Source organism: Scyliorhinus canicula, chromosome 13 (assembly GCF_902713615.1).
Source record: "Scyliorhinus canicula chromosome 13, sScyCan1.1, whole genome shotgun sequence".
In the NCBI taxonomy this organism is placed as follows: domain Eukaryota; kingdom Metazoa; phylum Chordata; class Chondrichthyes; order Carcharhiniformes; family Scyliorhinidae; genus Scyliorhinus; species Scyliorhinus canicula.
Window position 1 is genome coordinate 38,996,529 of NC_052158.1, and position 26,029 is coordinate 39,022,557.

Consider the following 26,029-nt stretch of genomic DNA (forward strand, 5'->3'; position numbering starts at 1 on the left):
CTAATATACTAGTTGCATGGTCATTTGGTCAATATAAGAAACAGCTTGTGGTTCACATAGAAATAAAGAAGTCAATAATCCTCAGTGCCGTGAGGCAGCAGTGCTAACTACTGCGCCACCATGCTGCCCAGGCCTGCCTGTCTCAAAGCTGTCTTAAAGGGGAGGTTCATATTGTGGGGAGGTCACGGGAAATCGTATAGTCCTGATCCTGGGCCCTCCATTGGGAATGTTATAACATTCACCCAGACTCTAAACGTTAACTCCCATTGTTCTCCACAGATACTGTCAGGCCTGCTGAGATTGTCCAGTGTTTTCTGTTTTTGTCCTGGATGATGTCGAGCTTCCTGAGAGTATTGTTGGAGCTGTACTCACCCAGGCAAGCGAGGAGTATTCCATCACACTCCTGACTTGTGCCATGTAGATAGTGGACAGGCTTTGGGGAGCCAGGAGGTGAGTTACATGCTGCAGAATTCCCAGGCATTAAACAGAATTTTCTGCGGTTTCTATTTTCAAAGTTTTGACTCAGGTGGGAAACGTGGTGGGTAGTTCGCCGGTTGCATTTTAGGGGCGGGATCAGAAATAATCGGCAGCCGGGAATCCTGAGATCGGGGCAGCGTTTTTAAAGGGCGCCATGATCTCCAATATTTAAAAAAATTAACTACCCCCTCAGGCATGCACAAGGAAAGCCCCCCGTTCCCACTCTAATGCAGCTCCCCAGAGGACTCCCCAGCACTGCCCCAGCATTGCCAGGGTGCCAGTTGACAATACCAGGACACTGCGGCAGCACTGCACAGCTTGATGCGAATGTTATGTGGGGTTACAGGGATAAGGTGGGGGTAGTGGGCCGAGGTAGGGTGCTCATTTGGAGGGTTGGTGCAGACTCGATGGGCCAAATGGTCTCATTCTGCACTGTAGGGACTCTATGATTCTATGAATCAGCTACCACCTTTCAGGATGAGGGAATATGGATCTGTTCCATTAGTAGTGGGATCACTTCTATTGCACCCTCCGTCTGCTGATCAACATGCATCTAGCCCTTGTTGCCTTTTACCCATTTATGTGAACCACAAGCTGTTTCTTATATTGAATAAATGACCACACAACCAGTATATTAGCTCAAAAACACAGTTTATTAATAACACAAGACTTTTATCTCTATGCAATAAAACACGTGGCTCCGTACTAAACTACACCTAATGACTAAGATGACCTTTACTTAACTTCGAGTGACCGGCACTGTGCGAGGTAAGGCCGGGTCCACGTGGTCGATTGGAAGTTGCTGAGTTCGTCTCAGTTGGGCTCATCCTTCAGGAATGGTCGCGGGTCCTTGCACTTGGTTGTTCTGCTACAGTTGGTGGTGCACAAGCCGGTACCAAAATAGACCGAGCTCTCGTGCGCAGGGCTTTTTATTCTTTGTTTCTTTCACGCCCTTTTGGGCGGTCCTTACTCCAGGTCCAATGGATCGATAGGGTTTCGATCACCCTCATCGTTCTCAGCCAATTAGAGGGCGGATATCTCGATGGCGGGTCCTAGCTATCATTGTCCCAGGCATGTAGGCCTTTCCAAATAAGGGGGGTGGCACCGGTTAGTCTGCTATCGTTGATGGTCCTTAATGCGAATGCTATTGTCTTGGGGGAAATGGTAATTGATTCTTAATGGATGCAAGTTTCAGTCAAGTCTGGTTTCTTTGCACAATACACAGAGGCTGTGTACCTGTCTGTGTCCCAAATTGACCACAATTCCCATGGTCCTTTGCAGGTGGCCATTTTACATGGCTACACCCTGTGTTGTCGCATCACCAAGTCAACACCTCATTGCAACGTATGCCTGGTGCTGCTCCTGGCATGATCTCCTGCACTGAACAAGTCTTGATGCCCCAGTTTGGTGGTAATGGGAGAGTGGGAGGGATTTGCCAGGCCGTGAGGTTGCAGATTGTGGTTGAATCCCATTCCACTGATGCTGGGGGCCCACAGTGCCTCGCAGTTTCCTAGTTTTGAACTGCTAGATCTGTTCTGAATCTATCCCAGTTAGCACAGATGATAGCATTGTGGTACTGTTACTGAGCCAGTAATCCAGATGATTTTAGTCCTTAATTCTTTGAATTTAAATTCACTCAACTGCTGCGGTGAGATCTGAACACCGAACCATCTGTCCAAGTGCTTTTACCACACCTGTCGCAACCTCAGAATGCCACAAAGTGCGTTTCAGCCAATTAGATACTTTTTGACTAAGTTTGGCATCAAGGAACACTGGCAAATGTGGTAGCAGGATTCTCTCTTCCCTCCGCTTCTCAATGGGATTTCCCATTGAGGCCACCCCACACTGCCGGGAAATCTGCGGGCTTGGGTGATGCCAGAGGGAAAAGGGAATGCCAAAGTTCGGAGAATTCCGGCCAACTCTATGAGGAGATATGGGAACAGTGGGATTAGTTTGGGATTGATCCAATGATATGGGCAGAGAGTTGGACATTGGGATTAGTCTGGGATTGATACAGAGATATGGAGAGGGAAATGGGACAGTGGGATTAGTCTGGGATTGATATAGAGCTATGGGGAGGTAGTGGGACAGTGGAATTAGTCTGGGATTGATACAAGGACCTGGGAAGAGAGTGGGGCAGTGGATTACTTTGGGATTGATACAGGGACATGGGGAGGGAGTGGGACAGTGGGATTAGTTTGAGATTGATACAGAGATATGGGGAGGGAGTGGGACTGTGAGATTAGTTAGGGATTTAGATAGGGGTATGGGGAGAGAGTGGGGCCGTGGGATAAGTTTGAGATTGATGCAGGATTCTGGGGCGAGAGTGAGAAAGTGGGATTTGATTGGAATTGACACAGGTGTATGGGGAGAGGATGAGGAAGTGGGATTAGTTTGGGATTGATATTGGGCTATGGGGAAAGAGTGGTGCAGTGGGATTACTTTGGAATTGATACAATGCTATGGAGATAAAACATGTTTGTGGGGAAAAATTGAGGAATTATACAGGGCTATGGGAAGAGTGTGGCAGACGTATTTGTTTGGGATTGATGCAGGACCATGGAGATAGTGGAGCAGTGGGATTTGTTTGGGATTGATACAGGGATTTGGTGGTGGAAGGTGGCAATGGGAGTAGTTTTGAAAGGAGATTCTTGCCTGAAATCCTTGGGAAGCTGTCAGAAAGATCTTGTGATGAGGGGAGGCATCCTTAAATCCCATATGTCTACATTAGCCTCCCCTGGAATTCAAACATCAATGGCAGCATTTTTCATCTCCAGAGATCCATCTCCATCTTCTTTTCCGTCTCCAATGTCCCTGAATGTGTTGTCATATCCCAAATTGGTGCCTAGTATTCCCCACAACTCCATGTGAACACCCCCTACCAGGATTCCAGCCACACCACAGTGCCTGAACATCCCTAAACTTTCACAAATAAAGACATCTCCTCTTCCTGTGACAATGACACTATCCCTCCTTAGCCTCTCTGCTGATGTGAACACTAAGACAGTTAGGCACAGCACCCTCCTTCAATAGTGTCCATCTCTGTTGACTGCGCCTCACTCGGTTCCAGTCTAACATGTAGAGTCCCAACCAGAGAATCTGCTCCAACAACACTCAAGAAGCCTGACACCATCCAGGAGAAAGCATCCCCGCTTGATTGGCATCCCTTCCGCAAACGTTAAATCCCTCCACCACCAATGTAGACGGTACGCCGTGTGTACCATCTAGAAGATGTACTGCAAGAACTCACCCTGGTTCCTTTGGCAGCACCTTCCAAACCTTCAACCATCTAGGACAAGGGCAACAGATACCTGGGAACCCCATCACCCTGAGGTTCCCCTCCAAGTATCCACCTTTCCACACGTACCCTGACAGCAGCCAACTCAAACACCTCCCTCCCTCAACCACCCCACTAACAGTCTGGAGTGGGCTGGAATTTCCGCAGCAGGAATATCCCCCCCCCCCCCCCACCCCCCCTTCCTCACACAGTGTGCGGACCCAAGCTTTCTCAGTCGTTTGTCTGAAACATGGTTGGCTGGGTCGGGTTTTGTGTCCCGGAATTCTGTGTTTTTGTTTCCATTTTGAGTAACTGGTTACAATAATGGTGAAACTGGTGGGATTTCAGACAGAGGAGTGGAGTGGTCATTCTGCTACTCTTCAAGGGGAATTAGCCTGGGATGCCGTCACAGCTCTAATTCCAGCTCTTTCCTTCAGATTTGTATCCTCATTCAAGGCTCCTGGGGCTAAAAGAATTCCCGTGCCATTGACTTTCTACCCGTGCGGCTTTCAAAAGAGATAAATATTCATCAGACCATTTTCCTGACTTTGTCTATATAAATGTTTCTGGAACATACCTCGCCATTCACCTGAGGAAAGAGCTGCGCTCCGAAAGCTCGTGTTTGAAACAAACCTGTTGGACTTTAACCTGGTGTTGTAAGGCTTCTTACTGTGCTCACCCCAGTCCAACGCTGGCATCTCCACATCATTTTCCTGATGACAGTGTCCCTTTAAGAGCACTGAGTGTGAAGTGAATTTAATGATAGCCTTGGGGCAATGAAACTGAAACTTAAGTGAATAACATAACAACCAGCAGTAACAGCGATGGCCGTCAGTAAACACGTCTTAAACCTCATTGAGGGTTTAACCTGCTCCGTCTGTCAGTCTGTGTTTGTGGAGCCGGTGAGGCTGGACTGTGAACACAACTTCTGTAAATCCTGTATCCAGAAGTTTTGGGGAAAGCAGCGTCAGGCTGTGTCCTGCCCGGAATGTCGGCAGGTTTCCCCCCGGAGGAGTTTCACCAGTAACAAGGTGTTGGTCAATCTCTGTGAGGAAGCCAGGCAGCTGAAGGAGGATGGCTCTCTGTGTGAGGAACAGGGGGAGAATCTGAGAGAGGACACCGAGAGGGAGCAGTCACTGTGTGAGGAACACCGGGAGAAGCTCATCCTGTTCTGTGAGGAGGATGAGATTCTGATCTGTGCCGAATGTGTAGATTCTCCCCCACACGCGGACCACAGGTTCCTGCCAGTGAGGAAGGTAGTTCAAAAACACAAGGTAAGGAGGACACAGTGAGATGCCCGGATTCAGTTGATTGTGGTTTGGACTGTTTGAAATGAATGGACAAGTTTAGCTCAGTGCTCCCATTCACTCACATTTCCACAGAAATTCATTTCGGTAGCAAGAATTATTTTTTCTCAAAATAAACATTTTTAAGGTGATGGATAAACTAACTGATGGGGCAGCACGTCAGCAGAGTGGGGAGCACCATTGCTTCATAGCACCAGGGTCCCAGGTTCGATTCCCTGCTGGGTCACTGCGGAGTCTGCACGTTCTCCCTGTGTCTGTATGGGTTTCCTCCGGGTGCTCCAGTTTCCTCCCACAAGTCCCGAAAGAGGTGGTGTTAGGTGAATTGGACATTCTTTTTTAAAAATAAATTTTAGAGTACCCAATTCATTTTTTCTAATTAAGGGGCAATTTAGCGTGGCCAATCCAGCTACCCTGCACATCTTTGGGTTGTGGGGACAAAACCCACTCAAACACAGGGAGAGATATTCTTTTTAAAACTTTTTAAAAGTAAATTTAGTGTGCCCAATTCATTTTTACCAATTAAGGGGCAATTTAGCGTGGCCAATCCACCTGGAGTGGCTGCAACTGCTCTCTGTCTCTGTTGCTGAGTGCTGGCTGTTGCTGACTTGCCTGCAGGAAGGAGAGAAAGGGAGACTGGAAGGAGGGAACACCGAGTCGCGCCTCATCCCCCGAGGGGAACTCCGGGATTTTCTGCGTGCAAACCGCGGTCGCCGAAACCGAGTGCATCTAGCCCTCGGCCGGTGGTCGGACTTGGCGCTGCTCATCCAATCTTCCCACGCCTACGTTAAAGAGGCGGGAGACGCGGAAGCTTCTGAGCCGCGCTGGCAGAAATCTTTCCTCGCCGGACTCCTGAGGGAACAGAGGGGCCTTGGCTCCTCTGCTCCTTCTGAGCACTCAAAAGGTGAAAGTAGCACTTTACTACTGACAAGGAGGTGACCATAGCTAGCCTCAACATTAACCGCAGCAGGGACGCGATCCAAGGGTTCCAGAAATTCTTGGTCCTCCGGGACGGGAAGTATGCGGCGTTCTTCCCGCAAGAAACCCGCACCGCTCGGGGAGCCGGTACAGACACAATGTGCCAATTGGCCTCCTTCTTCATCGTAACAATTCTGTGATTCACCAGACTAACCTATTTACATATTTACCAGGAAGTTAGTCAGTATTCAGCAACTAAAGCAATAGAACAACACAAAGTGATTTGCTTTGGTAAATAGAGGGAAAGGCATTGGAAAATAAAACCTAGCCCTACACGCTCGAAACCTCACCTAACCTATACACATCCCTGGACGTTAAGGGGCAATTTAGCATGGCCAATCCATCCAAACCGCACATCTTTGGGCTGTTGGATGAAACAAAAGAGGCTACGACAAACCTTCAGAAAATTCTTCAGTTCAGCTTCAACTGAAGCAGTTTTGGGTATCACACTTTAGGAAAGATGTGAAGTCGTGTGGGAGGATACAACAAAGATTCATGAAAACGTTTGTGGAGAGGTGGCCGTCATTCAGTGTCACAGGTAGACTGGAGACACATGGGTTGTTCACAAAGTAGGAATTTGATGCAAAGTTGTTCAAAATCGCGAGGCATCTGGATAGAGTCGATGGGAAGAAGCATTTGCTGTTAACAGCTGGGAAATAGATGATGCCAGTTTGAGGTGATTGGCAAAAGAAGCAATGGCGACTCGAGGAAAGGCTTTGATACAGCCTGGATGGTCGTGACCTTGAATGTGCAACCTGAGAGGGTGGTGGAGGCAGGCTCAGCTGTGGCTTCCAAAAGAGAATTGGACGCTCGCCTGAAGAGGAAAGCTTTGCAGGACTAAAAGGAGAAGATGGCAGAGTGGTGACCGATTCTTTCAGAGGGACAGCATGGTTGGGATGGGAGGAATGGCCTGCTTCAGCACTAACATTCTATAATCGGTGATAGTGAGGAACTTGAGGCCTGTTAGTTGTGCGCGCACCAATGTGTTCCAACCTATATTTAAACAGCCCCATTGTTTAATGCAGGACAGGTTACCTTAATTACAGAGCTGTATTTGCTGCCATGCTACAGTTTGGGTGGCCCACTCTGCTCAAGCATATTTCAGGGCATTTTTATCACTCGGCCTCTTGGCTTATAAATATCCCAAAGGCCTCCCAACATTGTCACCTGGCTTGTCAATTCTCACAGTCACTGCCTTCCCAAGCGGAAAATGAACTAAGTCATTGGGCTGAATTTTCAAGCTAGTCCTGCCTAGGGTATCATTTGGTCCCGTCGATAGCGACCCCTCCCCCCTCGGCCGGTTCCCTCGCGTTGGCCAGCAAACAACGCAAAAGATTGATGGGTCTGGCGTATTATTATCAGCAGAGCGCTGGAGATGAATCTTCAATTCCTGGAAACTTCAGGTCAATGCTGGAGATTAGAAACTCTAGCTGTAGTATAATATGGCATAATGTAATTTTCCTTTATTGCAGTCCAGGTTTCCACTATTACTATAGTGTATTGTAGCTTTATGTAAGTTTCCTTTATTACACACTGTATTTCCACGATTACTGTCCTGTAATGTAGCTTTATGTAAGTTTCCTTTATTACAGACTGTGTTTCCACTATATTATAGTATAACTGAGCTGTTCTTAATTTTTGATGAGGGGCTGTCTATAACTCCACACTAACAGGAGTGAGGGAGAGAAACAGGAGGTGTCGGTGGGAAATTCGAGGGTTTGGGACCTAGGCAACCAGGAGGCACAGGCTTCAATGAGAGAGCAATTAAAATTGGGTTGCTCAATGGGACGGAAGGAGACGAGTACAGATATCTCCAAGGGGCAGAGGAGATTTCAGAGATGGGGGCGGATGAGGCTATGGAGGGATTTGAAAACAAGGACGAGAATGTTACAGCAAGACTTTGCTTGACCAGGATCCTACGGAGGACAATGCAGAAGGTGAACAGGATTTGTGGTGTGAATTAAGGTGTGGGTGGCAGAATGTTGAGCAACTATGTGTTGGATGGCTGAAAATTTAAGGATGTAAAATCTCAAGAGACCAGCTAGAAATGCAAGTTAGACGTTCACAGCAGAAACAAGCAGGGTTTAAATATTTTTTTTCTATTTTTGTTTTTAAATTTAGAGTATCCAATTATTTTCTTTCCCAATTAAGGGGCAATGTTACATGGCCAAAATCCCTACCCTGCACATCTTTTGGGCTGTGGGAGTGAGACGCATGCAGACACACGGCCAGTGACCCAGGGTCGGGATCGAACCTGGGACCTCGGCGCCGTGAGGCAGCAGTGCCAACCTCTGCGCCACCGTGCCGCCCATGTGAGATGAGGCATAGGCAAGACGTTTGTCCTACGACAAGTTGCTGAATAACCTGGGCCTGTGCTCACTGAGGCTTTTAGAATAATGAAGTCCTATTGAAACATGCAAGATGTTGAACGAGCTTGACACTGCAGGAACTGAGAGGTTGCTTTCCTGGGCTGCGGAATCTAGAGCAGAGGCATATTTTCACAACAAGTAGTCGATCATTTAGGACTGAGGTGAGGATTAATGACCTCATTCAGCCTAATTACCTCACTCAGCTGGATGTGAATCTTTGGAAGTGGCACCCCGAGAAGGTTGAGGATGTCCCTTGCTGGGTACTCTCAAGGCCGAGATGGATAGAATTTTGATCTGTTAAGGGATGTGGGCATCGCTGCCTGGTCTAGCATTTATTGCCCATCCCTAATTGCCGTTAGGGAGATGAGTCACCTTATTGAACTGTCGCAGTCCCTGTGGTGGAGGCACACCTACATTGCTGTTAGGGAGGTAGTTCCAGGATTTTAACTCGGCGACAATGAAGGAACGACAAGATATTTCCGAGTCAGGATGGCGAGTGGCTTGAAGGGAAACCTCCAGATGGTGATGTTCACGTGTGTCCACTGCCCTGTCCTTCTAGATGGCACAGGTTGCGAGTTTGGAAGCCGCTGTCAAAGGAGCCTCAGTGAGTTGCTTCTTGTGGAGAATCGAGGGATATCGGGAGCAGGCAGACAGGCAGGGCCGAAGGTGAGTCATGATCGTATTGAATGAGGGTGCTCACTTCTCAAGCTGAATGGTCCCGCTCCAATTTCCTATGTTCTTAACTGTTCAATATGGCAGCAAATTCCACATTGTAACCATTATTCACATGAAGAGGTTTATCTTGAATTTACTGTTGGATTTATTGCTGAATTTCTTATATTGCTGATCTAGTTATAAGTAGAAGCAGGAGGAGCCTGTTCCACAATTCATTATGATCATGGCTGATCATCAAGTTCAGTACCCTGGTTCCGCCTTCCCCTATATCCCTTGATCCCTTTAGCCCTAAGAACTATATCTAATTTCACCTATAAATTATACAATGTTTTCGCCTCAACAACTTTTTGTGTTAGTGAAGGGCGGCACAATGGCCGGTGGTTAGCACTACTGCCTCACAGCTTCAGGGACCCAGGTTTGATTCCAATCTCGGGTAACTGTCTGTTTTTGTAAATTCACCACTCTGTCTTAGAATTCCCCCTATACCAAAAAGGGCCGATATTCCAAATGGTGAACAGGGATTCTCACTCCCTAACTCCGATGCAGGCTTCGGTGGGTGCTATTCAGGTCAAACTAAACATACCCCCCTTATCATATATATATAACAGTCCCTATCAATTTACATGAATTTTTTTAAAAATAACGATTACAGCTCTTCAATGCAATATTGTTTTGCTGCATTGGTAACAATTTTCCCGCCGTGGTATCAAGCTACAAAAATTCTTAAACTATTGTCATTTATCATATTGGGGTTCCTCGTCAGTCGCTGCTATCTGCCGAGACCCTTAATAATTCCACCGCGTAGTACATACTCCATGGAGACCACAGATCACCCATCAGCTAATGTCCAGTTAGAGATGTCTGACCGGAGGTTTCACTGTCCAGTTATAATTTGATATTTTGATTTGTTTCTAACCCGTAAAGTTTTCCTCCGGGTTCTGTCATTTAATTCCCTCAAATATGTAGCCAATTGTATCATTAGTTTCCCCCCCAATCCTGTCTAAAAGATTCCTCTCTGGAGTGTAGTTCTCTTCCTTCTTGTGAACTGGTTCGTTATTTATTTTTTCCATCTGAAAATCAAATGAACAGATCAAGGGTGGAGAGGGCCCTATTCTTTAATTTGTACTTTCTATTTTCATTTGGATTATCCCAGAAGTGCCCTCTCCAGGACTTCCGGATTTCTTTTGCCACCATTTCTTTTTGAACTGGTTTATTTTCCATATCCTTGATGTACATCATACAATTAAGGCCTGTTAAGCCTCCTCCTTCTGTCATTGCACCCCTGAGTGAGAAATTGTGATACAATTTATTTTTCACCAGATACCATGCTTCTCTAATTCAACTGTATGTGTACCCAGAATCTGAACAATCTTGTCTTTACATTTTTCAGCTTCACAGATTATTTTCCCTGCAGTCTCAGTGGGTAGCTTCACCCAAATTTTCTCTGTATTATCAATTGGTTTTAATATCTTTATTTTCTAAAGCTCCTTCTTCAAGGTATTTAGCATTCTAAACATCATTATTTCTGCATATGACTTTGTGTGATGACTTTGTGTGATCGCCAGGCACTAGGACCCTGCGGAGCCATGCAGTTTCAATTTCAACGCAGCAGTTTCAAAGTCTGCAAAGCAGCTGACTGCTGCCTAGCACAAACTCTTTATCTGTTTATTCTGAGACCAATTTAGTTCTGAACATACTGATTCACTATCCCATAATACTGATCACATTTCTACCTATTTATAACTTCCAATTTATGTGAAAATCGGCTTTACAAAATACAACATTTAAAAAAAAAATACAAACATTAAAGGAAATTCACAATTCCTTATTAGACATACACACACACATTCATCCACTCAGATCTTGGATCTCTACTCTGTAGGATTTCACAAATCCTTATTAAACACACATATACACATTTATCCACTGAGATCTTGGACCTCTATTCTGTAGGGTTTTAGTTTTTTGAGACCCCTCCATGCGGTTAAGTTTCACTTCTGCAGGAGTTTTTTTGCCTCTGTTAAGCTTTTCTACTCTTGTTTCAACTCTCTTGACCATGCTTCAGAGCAAGAGGATTATTCTCATTGCCATCTTTCGGAATTCAAGTTCTGTTCCTGGTTGTCCCTTTCAGTTGCAATCTGAAATTAAGGATAAGTACCCTTTCTGGGCCCTATCCAAGGCTGACTAAGGCACTATCTTCCTGTTTTAGTTAAGGGTCGATTGGTTATTGGTCTCTGAATTCTAGGCGTCCCCATTTCCCAGAAAATGTTCCGCACAATCTGCCTTACTCTAAGGATGATTTAGTTTTTGGCCTCCTTTTACCAGTAATGGATGCAAGATTTTTAGTGCTGTCACCAAGATGTCTTGCAGACTTTCACTCAGGGTCAGCATCTTCTAGTCTGCTGATTCACACCCAACCTGAGTTTCAGTCCCCTCGATCCACAGAATATCCTTTCCAGACTAAACTCGGCAGGTAAAGTCTGACTCACACATAGACCAGAAACTTCTAATATTCTAGCCTTTGTGCCGGTTAGAAACTTCTAATATTCCAACCGTTTCTTGGGAACTAGAAACTTCTAATATTCTAGCCCCTACTCTAGCCCCCATTCTGCTCAGCTAGAAACTTCTAATATTCCAGCCTCGCTTTACCTAGAAACTTCTAATATTCTAGGCCTCCACGCTGGATCCCATGGAGAAAGCAAAAAAACAGGCTGGGCGTAATTATGGGCTTCTGCCCCACGTTGGGCGCCATGTTTTTGTAAATTCACCACTCTGTCTTAGAATTCCCCCTATACCAAAAAGGGCCGATATTCCAAATGGTGAACAGGGATTCTCACTCCCTGACTCCGATGCAGGCTTCGGTGGGTGCTATTCAGGTCAAACTATATTTCCAAGTTATTCCCCGGTATAACCCATACCTTCACCGAAGAATTTTACCTACTTACCCCTTAATAGCATCGATGTCCTGGGTCCTGCGTTATTAAGGAAGTGAAGTAAGCTAATAACCACTTTTTCAGGTAAAGTTATTTTATCATTATACTTTTTTTTCTTTAAGTTGCAAACACTTTCTTTACAGAAAGGAAAAACGATTAGTGATTCTGGATGCTGCTGGTTTGTTGTAGGGACCTTCAGACTCTCTCTCTCTTGTAGTTCTCCTCCCCTTCTCTCCTGTTGCTGTTTCTCTGTTCTCTGTGTTCTGTCCTCTGTCCTCCCCATTGCTGCTGGTTTGTTGTAGGGACCTTCAGACTCTCTCTCTCTCTTTTAGTTCTCTTCCCCTTCTCTCCTGTTGCTGTTTCTCTCTCTCTCTCTTTTAGTTCTCCTCCCCTTCTCTCCTGTTGCTGTTTCTCTCTCTCTCTCTTTTAGTTCTCCCCTTCTCTCCTGTTGCTGTTTCTCTCTCTCTCTCTCTCTTTTAATTCTCCTCCCCTTCTCTCCTGTTACTGTTTCTCTCTCTCTCTCTTTTAGTTCTCCTCCCCTTCTCTCCTGTTGCTGTTTCTCTCTCTCTCTCTTTTAGTTCTCCTCCCCTTCTCTCCTGTTGCTGTTGCTCTCTCTCTCTCTCTTTTAATTCTCCTCCTCATTCTTGCTGGCGTTGATATTCGAGCCTTCCACCTCCTTGAGGGGAGCGGAGCTCCCCCGGGCCGTGCCCCGGCCACCAGCTGTTGCTGCTTCGAGTTCTGCTGCTCTCTGCTCCTGCCTCGCACGTGGGGGGAGGGGGAGGAGCGAGGGGAGCCCGCGCTTAGTGCTTTTTGGCGGGAGAGATCGGGACCTCTGATAGGGGATGGGCTACGGGGCTTAAAGGGGCATGGTGGGACACAACCAGGCCAATGGGTCCCCCTCTATTCAGTACATCTCAGTGCTTCAACACAGCACAAAGAAATCTATGCAAACTCTCTTTTTCTTTTTCCCTTTCTGCTGCAGGTTGTAATAACAATTCTGACAGACTGAAATTGACTGCATTTTTGACAGAAGAGCTGGCCACAGTTTCTGCTCTTTTCAGCTGCCACCAACCTCTTGTGGGATCTTTCCCTGCACTCTCCCAGACCAGATATTGGCAGACTTCTATGTTTCAAATGACACATTCTGTATTTTCCAGAACATGTCTGTGCGGAGTCTGCACTTTCTCCCCATGCCTGCGTATATTTCCTCCAGGTGCTCCGGTTTCCTCCCACAGTCCAAAGATGTGCAGGTTAGGTGGATTGACCATGCTGAATTGACCCTTAGGGTGGGTTTGCAGGAATAGGACAGGTGATTGAATTTAGGTGGTGTATGTTGTTCAATCCACCCAGATGGGCCGAATGGCCTCCTTCTGCACTGCGGAGATTCTATGAATTCCACAGGTTCACCACTCTCTGGGTGAAGAAATTTCTCCTCTCCTCAGTCATAATAGGGGCATAGCCTCAAAATAAGGGGAAGTAGATTTAGGACTGAGTTTAGGAGGAACTTCTTCACCCAAAGGGTTGTGAATCTATGGAATTCCTTGCCCAGTGAAACAGTTGAGGCTCCTTCATTACATGTTTTTAAGGTAAAGATAGATAGTTTTTTGAAGAATAAAGGGATTAAGGGTTATGGTGTTCGGGCCGGAAAGTGGAGCTGAGTCCACAAAAGATCAGCCATGATCTAATTGAATGGCGGAGCAGGCTTGAGGGGCCAGTTGGCCTACTCCTGCTCCTAGTTCTTATGTTCTTATGTTTACCCCTTATCCTCAAACTGACCCCTAGGGCGTCACGGTGGTGCAGTGGTTAGCACCGAATTGGACATTCTGAATTTTGTGTATCCCAACAGGCATCGGAATGTGGCGACTCGGGGATTTTCACAGTAACTTCATTGCAGTGTTAATGTCAGCCTACTTGTAACAATAAAGATTGTTGATTGAGGTCCCAGGTTCGGTCCCGGCCCTGGGTCATTGTCCTCGTGGAGTTTGCACATTCTCCCGTGTCTGTGTGCGTCCCACCCCCACAACCCAAAAGATGTGCAATGTTCGGTGAATTTTTGGGTTGTGGGGGCGAAACCGACGCAAACACGGGGAGAATGTGCAAACCCCACACGGACAGTGATCCAGAGCCAGGATCGAACCTGGGACCTCGGCGCCATGAGGCTGCAATGCTACTCACTGCACCACCGTGATGCCGCTAAAAACAAAACTATGACCCCTAGTTCTGGACTCCCCACCATTGGGAACCTTCCTTCTGAATCTATCTGGTCTACTCCTGTCCGAATTTTCTAAGTTTCCATGAGATTCCCCCCCCACTCTTCCATATAATCCTAACCAACTTCCTCTCTCCTCGTATGATAGTCCCGCCATCCCAGGAATCAGCCTGGTAAACCTTCACTGTACTCCCTCCATAGCAAGAACATCCTTCCTCCGATAAAGACAACTAAACTGCACAATACTCCAGGAGTGGCCCTGTACAATTTAATAAAACATCCCTACTCCTGTACTCAAACCCACTCACTATGAAGGCCAATATACCATTGGCCTTATTTACAGCCTGCTATAACTGCGCGCTTACTTTCAGAAACTGATGTAAAAAGGTCTCGCTATGTATTCACCTCTCTCAATTTACACCCATTCAAATAATAATCTACCTTCCTATTTTTGCCACCAGTGGATACCCTCACATTTATCCACATTATAATGCATCTGTCATGCATATGCCCACTCACTGTCCAAATCCAGCTGGAGCATCTCTGCATCCTCCTCACAGCTCACCCTCCCACCCAACTTTGTATCATCTGCAAATTTGGAAATACTATATTTAGTTCCCTCGTCCAAATCATTAATATATACTATGAACAGTTGGGGTCCTCGTACAGATCCCTGCGGTACCCCACCAGTCACTGTTTGCCAATCAGAAAAAGAACCATTGATTTCTTCTTTTTGCTTCCTGGCTGCTATGCAGCTTTCTTCCATCTCAAGACTCTACTCGCAATTCCATGGGCTTTACCTTCACATCGTAATCTGCTATATGAGACCTTGTTGAAAGGCTTCTGAAATCTAAGTAAACCACACCCATTGGGTCTCCCTGGCCAAGTCTACAAGTCCCTGGTCAACTCTGCTACAACGCTACATGTCTTCACATGATTTAACATCTCAACATCTATTTTCCAATGGTTGATTTGAATTTGTCAAATTTAATACTTTTCATTCTGCCTTTTATAAAGTGCCCGTGTCCACATGTTAACATTCCCGAATACCTCTCCTCACAGTATGTGATATAACAGCAGATATTACAACAAACCTTGCTGAGATCTGATTCCATTTTTAGGACCAGCTGACATTATCCTTGCTTTTGATGGAGAATGAAAAGAAAAATCAAAGTGAATTAAAACAGCAGCAGGAACGGGAGATTTCAGAGCTGGAGGTGAGGATTACTTCAGTTCCCTTTAAACACTGAAACCCTTTAACAACCCGCTGTTTAAATGATCTCTCTCACTGTCACAGGAACTCACTGTATCCCTGGAGAAAGACATCTCCGCACAATTTGCTAAAATCCATCGATATCTTGAAGACAAAGAGAAACATTTAATTGAAAAGCTGAGGAGACAAAAGGAGGAAGATCTGCTACCAATGGAGGAGAATCTGAGAAAAATTGAAGAGGAACTGGTGTCACTTGAGGAGAAGATATCGAACCTTTGTGTAGATATCGAGCAACAAGACAGTGTCACCTTTCTCAAGGTGACCCTTTCTAACCCAGTCCTCAAATTGTTGGTGTGATTGTAAACAGTAGTTTATAACGAGGCTCAAACCCTATCACAATGCACAATGTGCAGTATAACTGAGGATTAACAGGTAACAGTCAGGATTGAGATCGGTGTATCTAGTGAGATTGTCTCAAACTGCCAGCACCTCATACTTCCTGCAGTATAAGTGGGACCAGAACAAAAAGTCCAGGAAATAAGTGGTAGAACAGAAAGATGTGCAGAGAGACCGTGAGGGACCTTGAGGCACTTCATTGAAGTTCTTCAAACTAGATATGTGGGGGGAGGGCCACGAATAAACCAAACTCAGCAAAGCAAAAGTACAGAAGGTCATCAGCACATGATTCCATACACTCAGGACAGAAAGAGCCATGATAGAAGTATAGTCACAGCTTGAATAAAAGTAGAATTGAATAGCCGACAAGTTTGTTGGAATTCTCCGGCTGCTGGGATTCTATTTTCCCGCCAGGAGTGCACCGAAGCCCGCGGGTTTCCCAGTGGCGTGAGGTGGCTTCAATGGAAAATCCCATTGATAAGCGGCGGGAACAGAGAACTCCGCGTTGCCAAGAAACATGTGGCTGGGGTAACCGGAGAATCCCGCCCATTGTGTTGAACCTTTGCTTTGACCATCCTTGGAATACTGTGCACAGTCGTGGTCTCCATAACATATGCACAGCAAGGATTATTTAAGGATGTAAATGCATGGAAAGAAGTTCAAAAAAGATTTACTAGACTCATACCAGGGATGAGGGAGTTGACTTATGAGGAAGGTTGGTCAGGTTGACTTGTACCTGCTGATGTTTCTAAGAGTAAGGAGCGAGAAGCGACAGGGTGGATGGGGAGAGGATGTTTCCTCTTCTGGGAGAATCCAGAACTAGCGGTTACTGTTCAAAAAGGAATCACACATTGAAGACAGAGGGGAGATTCTACGTTGCCGTCCATCAGCAGAGGAAATTCCGATGTCCTGGTGAGTTGGGCATCAGGCCAAAAACGGGTTTCACAACCGCGAGTCTCCCAATCGACCCACCATTCCTGATGAACGTCCCAGTGGATCCAACGAGGTTCCCACCCAGACCTGGCAGGGAATGTGAAAGTAGCTAATTGGCGCTGTTTTAAATGTAATTTATGGGCAGGATGCCCAATTCAGCTGCCTCCTGCGGTGCTCCAGCACCACAACAAGAGTTCTCCTGGCTTGATTTGGCACAAGTCCAGAAAGACAGGCACCTTAACATCCGATGGGTGACGGTGATGGGGGGGTGAGTACCTTCCCTACAATTGCCTCCAGGGTGCCAAGGGGAGGTACTTCACAGGAGCTGGGGGCTGGGAGACTTTGGCTGTGCTCAGGTCAGCGGCCTTTCTGCGGTGGGGGTAATTTGGTTGGTCTTCCAATCTGTAGCCTTTAAACTCTTTAAAGAGTCTATCAGTATGTCAAGTTCATAGATCTGTGGGATGAAGGTAAAAGCATTCCTTTCCATGTGGTGCAAAAATCTGAAGTTGTTTTTCAGTCAATTTCACTGTCCTTTAAATTTTTGTAGCCTGTTTGTATGCCTAGAAGCCGAAAAGCTTTGAACTGCATTATTTATATTCAATTTCACGACCATTGCCGGTTACAAGATTTCTGATTGACAGGTTCAGGTAGTTTCAAATGGAACATAAAATTGTTTCTTTATATGGCTCTATAGCGGTTCCATTAACTCAAAGGAGCAGCTGTTATTTTTTTCTCTAAATTTAAAGGATCCAATCCTTTATTCCAATTAAGGGGCAATTTAGCATGGCCAAACCACCTACCCTGCACATCTTTGGGTTGTGGGGGGTGTGAGACCCATGCAAACACGGAGAGAATGTGCAAACCCCACATGGACAGTAACCATGGGCCGGGATCGAACTCGGATGCTCTACGTGTGAGGCAGCAGTGCTAACCACTGTGTCACCATGCTGCCCCGGAGCAGCTGTTTTTCTAACCAGTTTTCATTAAGAGGCTCCTGGAAGCTCTTCAGAACTAAGAGACAGCATCTTCAAAAACACTGGTTAGAAAACAGCTGCTCCTCAGATTAAATGGATCCCTGCAGAACTATATAAATAATCTTTTTTTTAAAATTTGGAGTATCCAATTCATTTTTTCCAATTAAGGGGCAATTTAGCGAGGCCAATCCGCCTACCCTGCACATCTTTGGGTTGTGGGGGCGAAACCCACGCAAACACATGGAGAATATGAAAACTCCAGGGGCAGCAGGGTAGCATGGTGGTTAGCATAAATGCTTCACAGCTCCAGGGTCCCAGGTTTGATTCCCGGCTGGGTCACTGTCTGTGTGGAGTCTGCACGTCCTCCCCCTGTGTGCGTGGGTTTCCTCCGGGTGCTCCGGTTTCCTCCCACAGTCCAAAGATGTGCGGGTTAGGTGGATTGGCCATGCTAAATTGCCCGTAGTGTCCTAATAAAAGTAAGGTTAAGGGGGGGGTTGTTGGGTTACGGGTATAGGGTGGATACGTGGGTTGAGTAGGGTGATCATGGCTCGGCACAACATTGAGGGCCGAAGGGCCTGTTCTGTGCTGTACTGTTCTATGTTCTATGTTCCACACGGAAATTAACCCAGAACTGGGATTGAACCTGGGACCTTGGCGCCATGAGGCATCAGGGCTAACCCACTGCGCCACCATGCTGCACATAAATGATCTTAATCATCCCGTTGAAACTGCCTGGACCTGTGCATCAAATAACTTTTAAAAGGCAATGGTCAGTTAAATTGAATGTAAACATGTTGGAAGGCTTCACACCTTGAACACTGTTTTGTAGTACATATTATATCTCTTGGCCTAGGTTTCAGACATATACATCACTAAATCTGTTACAGAGAAAACCCAAGGGGAGTAAATTCTCCGTACCCAACTACCATGGGTGGGATGGAAATTTTGCAGACCATTTAAAGGTTGGTTGACCTTGGGTGGGAATTTCTGGTCTTGGGTTCGATGTAACTGGAAATCTCCCCCCTCCCCCCACCCCGTGTCGTGCACAGATGGCCCCTTATTGCCAGAGTGTGGCCTTCCTGAATCACAGTAGGGAATACTTCTTGTCTGCTTTGCTACCTCCTTAATGACTAGTTTATCCAAATGGTGAAAGTATGAAGGCCAATACAATATATTATTGTGAAGTGAGTTCCCACAGTATCTAACCCATCATGCCCCTGTGTTGGCTAACTTTCCCATCATGCCTGAAAGGCTCCCATAGCTAACTTTCAAATTGCATTTGCCAATTTCCAGAGTGTAAGTGCACATCTTAATATGAGTCTGAATGTCAAATTATTTCATCCCCGCGTCAGATAGCATTAGGAGAGCAAAGTAATCAGGTGATGCAGTAACGGTGGGCGGGCCACAGATAGTCTATACAGATGGAGGAATTGATGAGTTAAATGGATTCCTTCACCCAAAAGTATATTGTTAATCTAACATCTGAATATTTCCGACAGGTTACTGAGGTTTCCTCATTGAGCAGAAACTGACATCATGGGGTAGCATGGCAGTCCACAGATCAGGGCTGCACAGAGCAGCGAAAAGCACAGTTACTGGGAATAGTGACCAGGAATTTAAGGTTCTGATAAATGAACCGTTAAAGTCTTCAGCAGCCAAACAAACTCTGTCCCAGCATTTGGGGTTGGAATGTGAGAGGGTGGGGGGGGGGGGGGGGGGGGGGGGGGGGGGGGAACATCTGGTGTGTTAGCACATCAGCAGAACCGGTCACTAAAAACTGCATCCAATCTCATTCCCGTATTACAGAAATACAATGTAAACAGCACTGTGCATATTTATTAAAATGTTTCTGATTCTCTGTCCAGCAGAAACTGAAAAGATGCAAAGAAAGGTAAGTGTCTAATTCAAACTCTCACACGGTTTTACACTCTGATCACAGTCAGTGAGTGATTAAAGCAATTCCATTTAAACAGCGACCTGGATAAAGAGGAGGGAGATTCAGAGAAAGGTGAAGATGAAGAAGATTGTCTCAAATTCCTCGATTCCGATGAAGAAAGTGACATTCAATCGGCTGAGGAGGAGGTGATATTTCCAAAAAGGAGATACACAGAATTCCAAGGACTGTTTCTCTACCCGGTGTGGAAGAAAATGAAACAGATCATCTTTCCAGGTAAAAAAAAACTCCACAGCTTGGTGTCCACTGTGACATTATGTGAAATGTTCAGAATACAAAGGGTTAATGGCATATCATAATTAACCACTAGATGGAGCTAGATGCAGAACTATATAAAGCAGTGACTCACAGGCTTCTGGGAGAGAAGGCTAGAGGGGAGATCATAGGAGTAGTGAGAGAGAACAGAGTACAGATAAATAGAACGTAGAGATGAGTGTTAGTTGAGTGTAGATTACTAGATTATTGTTTACTATAGGTGTAAGTGGTCGAGCTTTATAAATGTTAGCTTTGTTAATTAACATAGCTTCTGTGGTCTTTGTGAACACTACAATATCCATCCTGATAACAGAATCACAAAGAACACCACATGCTACCAGGATTGATTGATTGATATTTATTGTCACATGTACTGAAGTACAGTGAAAAGTATTTTTCTGAGGTCAAGGGAATGTACACAGTACGTACATAGTAGACAAAAGAGTAATCGACAGAGTATATTGACAATGGTACATCAACAAATAGAGATTGGTCACAGTGCGGAACAAGGGCCAGGCAAGAGCAGCAGAGGGCGTTGTGAATAGTCTTCTTACAGGGAACAGATCAGTTCATGGGAAAGTCGTTGAGGAGTCTAGTAGCTGTGAAGAAGAAGCTGGAAATGTTAAGGTACAAAGAACACCACATCCACTTTCATTAGAGTTTCCTGCTCTCTCTCATCTCTCCAGAAGGTGCTGCCTGAACTGGGTACAGTTTACTGTGCCAGCAGCATCAGGTACCTCAGTGCAGGGACTGTTCTCTACATGTGGACCTTAGGTTGAGTGAGTTAGCGAAAGAAGAAAAGGCACATCTTCTCACTTGACATCCAGTCACTCTACTCAGATTTCTGCCACCTCAGAGAGCCTCCCGATCCTAGTGAAAATGGTGATCGAACCCGGATATCCGAAGCCACTCGCCCAAACACAGTATCCTCTGTTTTCTGGGTGGTCAGGCAGCGGAGTGTTACCAAGGCAGCTGGACGTTTAAATGATCAGTGCTTCCATTGAAGTGGGACTGTGACAGGCCAGGACTGTGAAACATGGAGTGCTCAGATTAGACTAGGTGAGAGCTGGTAGCTGTAATGAAGACTTCAGTCACCCTGTAAATGTTTGCATCATCATGTATAAAACGTGCATCAACTCATTGGAGCTGTCAAAGAACTGTCAAATGGTACTAGATAAGTGGCATGTACAGGCAAGGGAGAAGAATAGAGGGTGGGGACATGAGTTGTCACTAAATTGTCAGAAGGGCTACAGGTATGTTGCACCGTGGAGCATGAGGTGGTATAAATTTGCGGAATGGAGAATTGGGCACACATGGGAGGTGAGGGCGGCCGTGCTGTATTCTTGTTTCAATTAATTTTTTCATTTATATGAAAACAATGTTCAAACACAAGCCATCTGCAAAGCCGGTCTCCACAATAGGATCAAGGCTGATTTCATCTGGCATCTCCACCTTCCTGACCACCCCCCAAAACACATGGGGGACAGGAAGGTAGAGATGAGGCCAAAATGCGATCAGCCTTAATTGCATTGACTGGTGGATAAGGCTCAAGGGGATGAATTTGCCATTCTTGTTCTTAAGTTCTCCATCCATAAGACCATAAAACATAGGAGCAAAATTAGACCACTCAGCCCATTGAGTCCGCTCCGCCATTCAATCACGGCTAATATTTTCTCATCCCCATTCTCCTCCCTTCTCCCCATAACCCCTAATCTCTTTATTAATTAAGAATCTATCTATCTGTCTTAAAGACACAGAATGATTTGGCCTCCACAGTCTTCTGCGGTAAAGAGTTCCACAGATTCACCACCCTCTGGCTGAAGAAATTCCTCCTTATCTCAGTTTTAAAGGATGGTCACTTTAGTCTGGGATGGTGTCCTCTGGTTCTAGTTTTTCCTACATCCTCTCCACGTCTAATCTATCCAGGCATTGCAGTATTCTGTAAGTTTCAATAAGATCCCCCCTCATCCTTCGAAACTCCAACGAGTAAGTCCTCAACCGTTCCTCATATGACAAGTTCTTGATTCCAGAGATATTTCTTGTGAACCTCCTCTGGACTCTTCCAAGGCCAGCTCATCCTTCCTTAGATACGGGGCCCAAAACTGCTAACAATACTCCAAATGGGGTCTGACATTCAATCTAGTGGTGAGGGGCCCATTTGCAGCCTATCCGAGAGATCTAACTATACCCCATATGCAGTCTGTAATGTTTCTTCACTGTACACACTGGAGTCTGGGAATATATCTAACTGTACACCGTACCCAGTCTGTAATATCTGTTCACTGTACACACTGGAGTCTGGGAATATATCTAACTGTACACCGTACCCAGTCTGTAATATCTGTTCACCGTACACACTGGGGTCTGGGAATATATCTAAATGTACACCGTACCCAGTCTGTAATATCTGTTCACCGTACACACTGGGGTCTGGGAATATATCTAACTGTACACCGTACCCAGTCTGTAATATCTGTTCACTGTACACACTGGAGTCTGGGAATATATCTAACTGTACACCACACCCAGTCTGTAATATCTGTTCCCTGTACACACTGGAATCTGGGAATATATCTAACTGTACACCGTACCCAGTCTGTAATATCTGTTCACTGTACACACTGGAGTCTGGGAATATATCTAACTGTATACCATACCCAGTCTGTAATATCTGTTCCCTGTACACACTGGAGTCTGGGAATATATCTAACTGTACACCGTACCCAGTCTGTAATATCTGTTCACTGTACACACTGGAATCTGGGAATATATCTAACTGTACACCGTACCCAGTCTGTAATATCTGTTCCCTGTACACACTGGAATCTGGGAATATATCTAACTGTACACCGTACCCAGTCTGTAATATCTGTTCACTGTACACACTGGGGTCTGGGAATATATCTAACTGTACACCGTACCCAGTCTGTAATATCTGTTCACTGTACACACTGGGGTCTGGGAATATATCTAACTGTACACCGTACCCAGTCGGTAATATCTGTTCACTGTACACACTGGGGTCTGGGAATATATCTAACTGTACACCGTACCCAGTCTGTAATATCTGTTCACTGTACACACTGGAATCTGGGAATATATCTAACTGTACACCGTACCCAGTCTGTAATATCTGTTCCCTGTACACACTGGAATCTGGGAATATATCTAACTGTACACCGTACCCAGTCTGTAATATCTGTTCACTGTACACACTGGGGTCTGGGAATATATCTAACTGTACACCGTACCCAGTCTGTAATATCTGTTCACTGTACACACTGGGGTCTGGGAATATATCTAACTGTACACCGTACCCAGTCGGTAATATCTGTTCACTGTACACACTGGGGTCTGGGAATATATCTAACTGTACACCGTACCCAGTCTGTAATATCTGTTCACTGTACACACTGGGGTCTGGGAATATATCTAACTGTACACCGTACCCAGTCTGTAATATCTGTTCGCTGTACACACTGGAGTCTGGGAATATATCTAACTGTACACCGTACCCAGTCTGTAATATCTGTTCATTGTACACACTCAAGTCGGGGAATATTTACTGAATCCAGTGATATTTAACATTCGATCTTTTTTTATTTCCCCCAGCTCCGGAATCACTGACCCTGAACCCAAACACAGCGCATCGTGACCTCGTCCTGTCTGAGCGACAGACCGTTGTGGGATTCGCTGGCAAGAAATCTCAGCGGCCTTTTGATAATCCGGAGAGATTTGACACGACTCAATGTGTCTTGGGGTCCCAGGGATTCATGTCGGGGAAACATTACTGGGAGGTGGATGTTGGGGGCAATCTCAGATGGTCAGTAGGTGTGGCCAGTGAGACAGCTAATAGGAAGGGAATGATAAGACTGGTTGCTGAAGACGGTTACTGGGGTGTGCACCGGTCGGACAATAAATATGTAGCAACTGACTCTAGAGTTGCCCTGACCCCGAGTGTGAACCCCAAAATCATTGGGATTTTCCTGGACTATGAGGGAGGACAGTTGATCTTTTACAATACAGATGATCTGTCCGTTCTCTACAGTTTTAGGGACACCTTCACTGAGAAACTCTTCCCTTTTCTCTATCCTGTGAATGACGGTTTCGGGGGTGTTGAACTTAAACTCTGTCACTCCGAAACTTAAGAGTCCAAAGCTGTTGTGTAAGTGCAGAGAAATAGGATCGATATTAACTCCTCCTCAAGGACATCAAAGGTCAACTGAGCTTTATGGACCTGGCAGCCTGGAGGATAAAAGTAAAATGTTCCAAAACACAACCCTAACCCCTGGCCGTAGTGTATCATTTCCGTGACAGGTCACAGGCCTGCCTGTGCCATGTTCCCACGGTGCCAACATGTACTCTCTCCGGCTGGATTTCTCATTGTGTCAGAAACCCAGGAGCACAACACAGACAGGGCCATACAGAAAATTGGAGTACGAGTAGGCCATTCAGCCCCTTGCGCCTATTCTGCCATTCTACAAGATCACGGCTGACCTCCTATCGTTTGCCATTTTCCTGAAATATTCCCAACTATTCCCCTTGATATATCCAGCAATCTCTGGCTTGTTCATACTCAATGTCTGAGACCCCATAGTTATGTGGAGCTGGAGAATTCCAAAGATTCACCACGCTCTGAGAGAATAAGTCCCTGCTCATCTCAGTTCTAAATAACCTGCCCCTAATTCTGAGACTATGTCCTCTGGTTCCAGATGCTTCCCAACCATCTACCCACACCATCCCACCACCCCTCCCTCACCTCCCGGTGGGGGGAAAGCATCCTATCTGCATCCACCCAGTCGAGCCTGTAAGAACTTTGTTTTCTTCAGTGAGCTGATTCTCATTTCCCTAAACTCTGGAGAATTTAGGTCCAGTTTCCACAATCTATCCACGTGAGACCAGGTCACCAGCCCAGGGATCAGTCTGGCAAATCTCTGTTGCACTCCTATGGCAATCTGTGCTTCCTTCAGTAAGGGGATGGAAATTGTGTCCAATACTCCAGGCACCTCCCCACCCCACCCCAACATCCAAATCATTTATATGGATTGTGAATAGCTGGGGCCCAAGAAATTATCCTTGAGGTACTCCATTGGTCTTTCCTTTTTTAAAAAATAAATTTAGAGGAACCAATTATATTTTTCCGATTAAGGGGCAATTTAGCGTAGCCAATCCACCTAGCTGGTACATCTTTGGGTTGTGGGGGTGAGACCCACGCAGACACGGGAGGCACCCCATTAGTTATAGCCTGCCAACCTGAGAATGACCCATTTAGTCCTACTCTCTGTTCTCTGTCCATAAACCAATTCTCAATCCATTGCCAATAAATTGCCCCCAATCCCATGTGCTTGAATTTTGCTCACCAACCAACTGTGAGGGACCCTAGTGGAGGTCTTTTTAAAATCCGAATGTACCATATTGACTGGCTCTCCCTTATCTATTCTGCTCGTTACACCCTCAAGTTTGTTCTTCAACTGCTGTCCAAGAAAACGATCTTGTATACATTTCAGGAATTTGTCCCCACAACATTTGTGCCAATTAGATTTACCCAGTTCATGTGTAGAGTGAGGTACCCAATGTTTACTGTATTACCCTTGTTATAAGCACCTCTAATTTCTTGGCCGTGATGTAGCCGCCCCATTGATCACAGGCACAAATCCCGTAATGGACGCTAAAATTTGGGAGGAATGGGCGGCAGGGTGGCACAGTGGTTACCACTGCTGCCTCACGGCACCAAGGACCCAGGCCGGATCCTGGCCCAGGGTCACTATCCAGTTTGCACATTCTCCCGTGTCTGCGTGGGTCCCACCCCCACGACCCAAAGATATACAGGGGAGGTGGATTGGCCATGCTAAATTGCCCCTTAATTTGGAAAGAAATTATCAAAAAAAACAATTTGCAAGGGGCCAAAAATGGGATTTGCACTGGTGAAATCTCAGCTTGAGATCTTCCTCCCCTTTGCCAGTGATGTAGTCAGGTTCATGCCCTGATTTCTATAAATTTTAATAAACTAACATAAACGTACCTGCTTTGATGGCATGAAATGGCCCAAGCCTTATCCTCCCATCCAGGGGGATGTCATCGC

At 45.8% G+C, this 26,029-nt stretch overlaps 2 protein-coding genes across 3 annotated transcripts in view; one reads left to right on the forward strand and one right to left on the reverse strand.

Moving 5' to 3' along the window:
- LOC119975564 overlaps positions 1 to 26,029 on the reverse strand; it is an 87,598-nt gene that overhangs the window by 39,105 nt on the left and 22,464 nt on the right. The gene's annotated exons all lie outside the window — the stretch shown is intronic.
- On the forward strand, positions 4,578 to 25,033 carry LOC119975473 (zinc-binding protein A33-like). Of its 2 annotated transcripts, none has more exons than XM_038815174.1 (6): positions 4,578 to 5,028; positions 15,344 to 15,439; positions 15,520 to 15,753; positions 19,604 to 19,629; positions 19,712 to 19,908; positions 23,560 to 25,033. In XM_038815174.1, the coding sequence occupies exons 1-6, from the start codon at positions 4,579 to 4,581 to the stop codon at positions 24,093 to 24,095; spliced, it is 1,539 nt and encodes a 512-aa protein (XP_038671102.1). In that variant the 5' UTR covers position 4,578; the 3' UTR covers positions 24,096 to 25,033. The 2 variants fall into 2 exon arrangements, with proteins under 2 accessions (XP_038671102.1, XP_038671103.1); XM_038815175.1 differs by having other exon boundaries at positions 19,607 to 19,629.

Bases quoted from the DNA above. Each gene is read 5' to 3' on its own strand.
- LOC119975473 (XM_038815174.1), top strand. From the start codon at position 4,579: ATGGCCGTCAGTAAACACGTCTTAAACCTCATTGAGGGTTTAACCTGC. The intron at 15,754-19,603 runs GTGACCCTTTCT...TTCTCTGTCCAG, and splicing joins ACAGTGTCACCTTTCTCAAG to CAGAAACTGAAAAGATGCAA. The intron at 19,630-19,711 runs GTAAGTGTCTAA...CCATTTAAACAG, and splicing joins CTGAAAAGATGCAAAGAAAG to CGACCTGGATAAAGAGGAGG.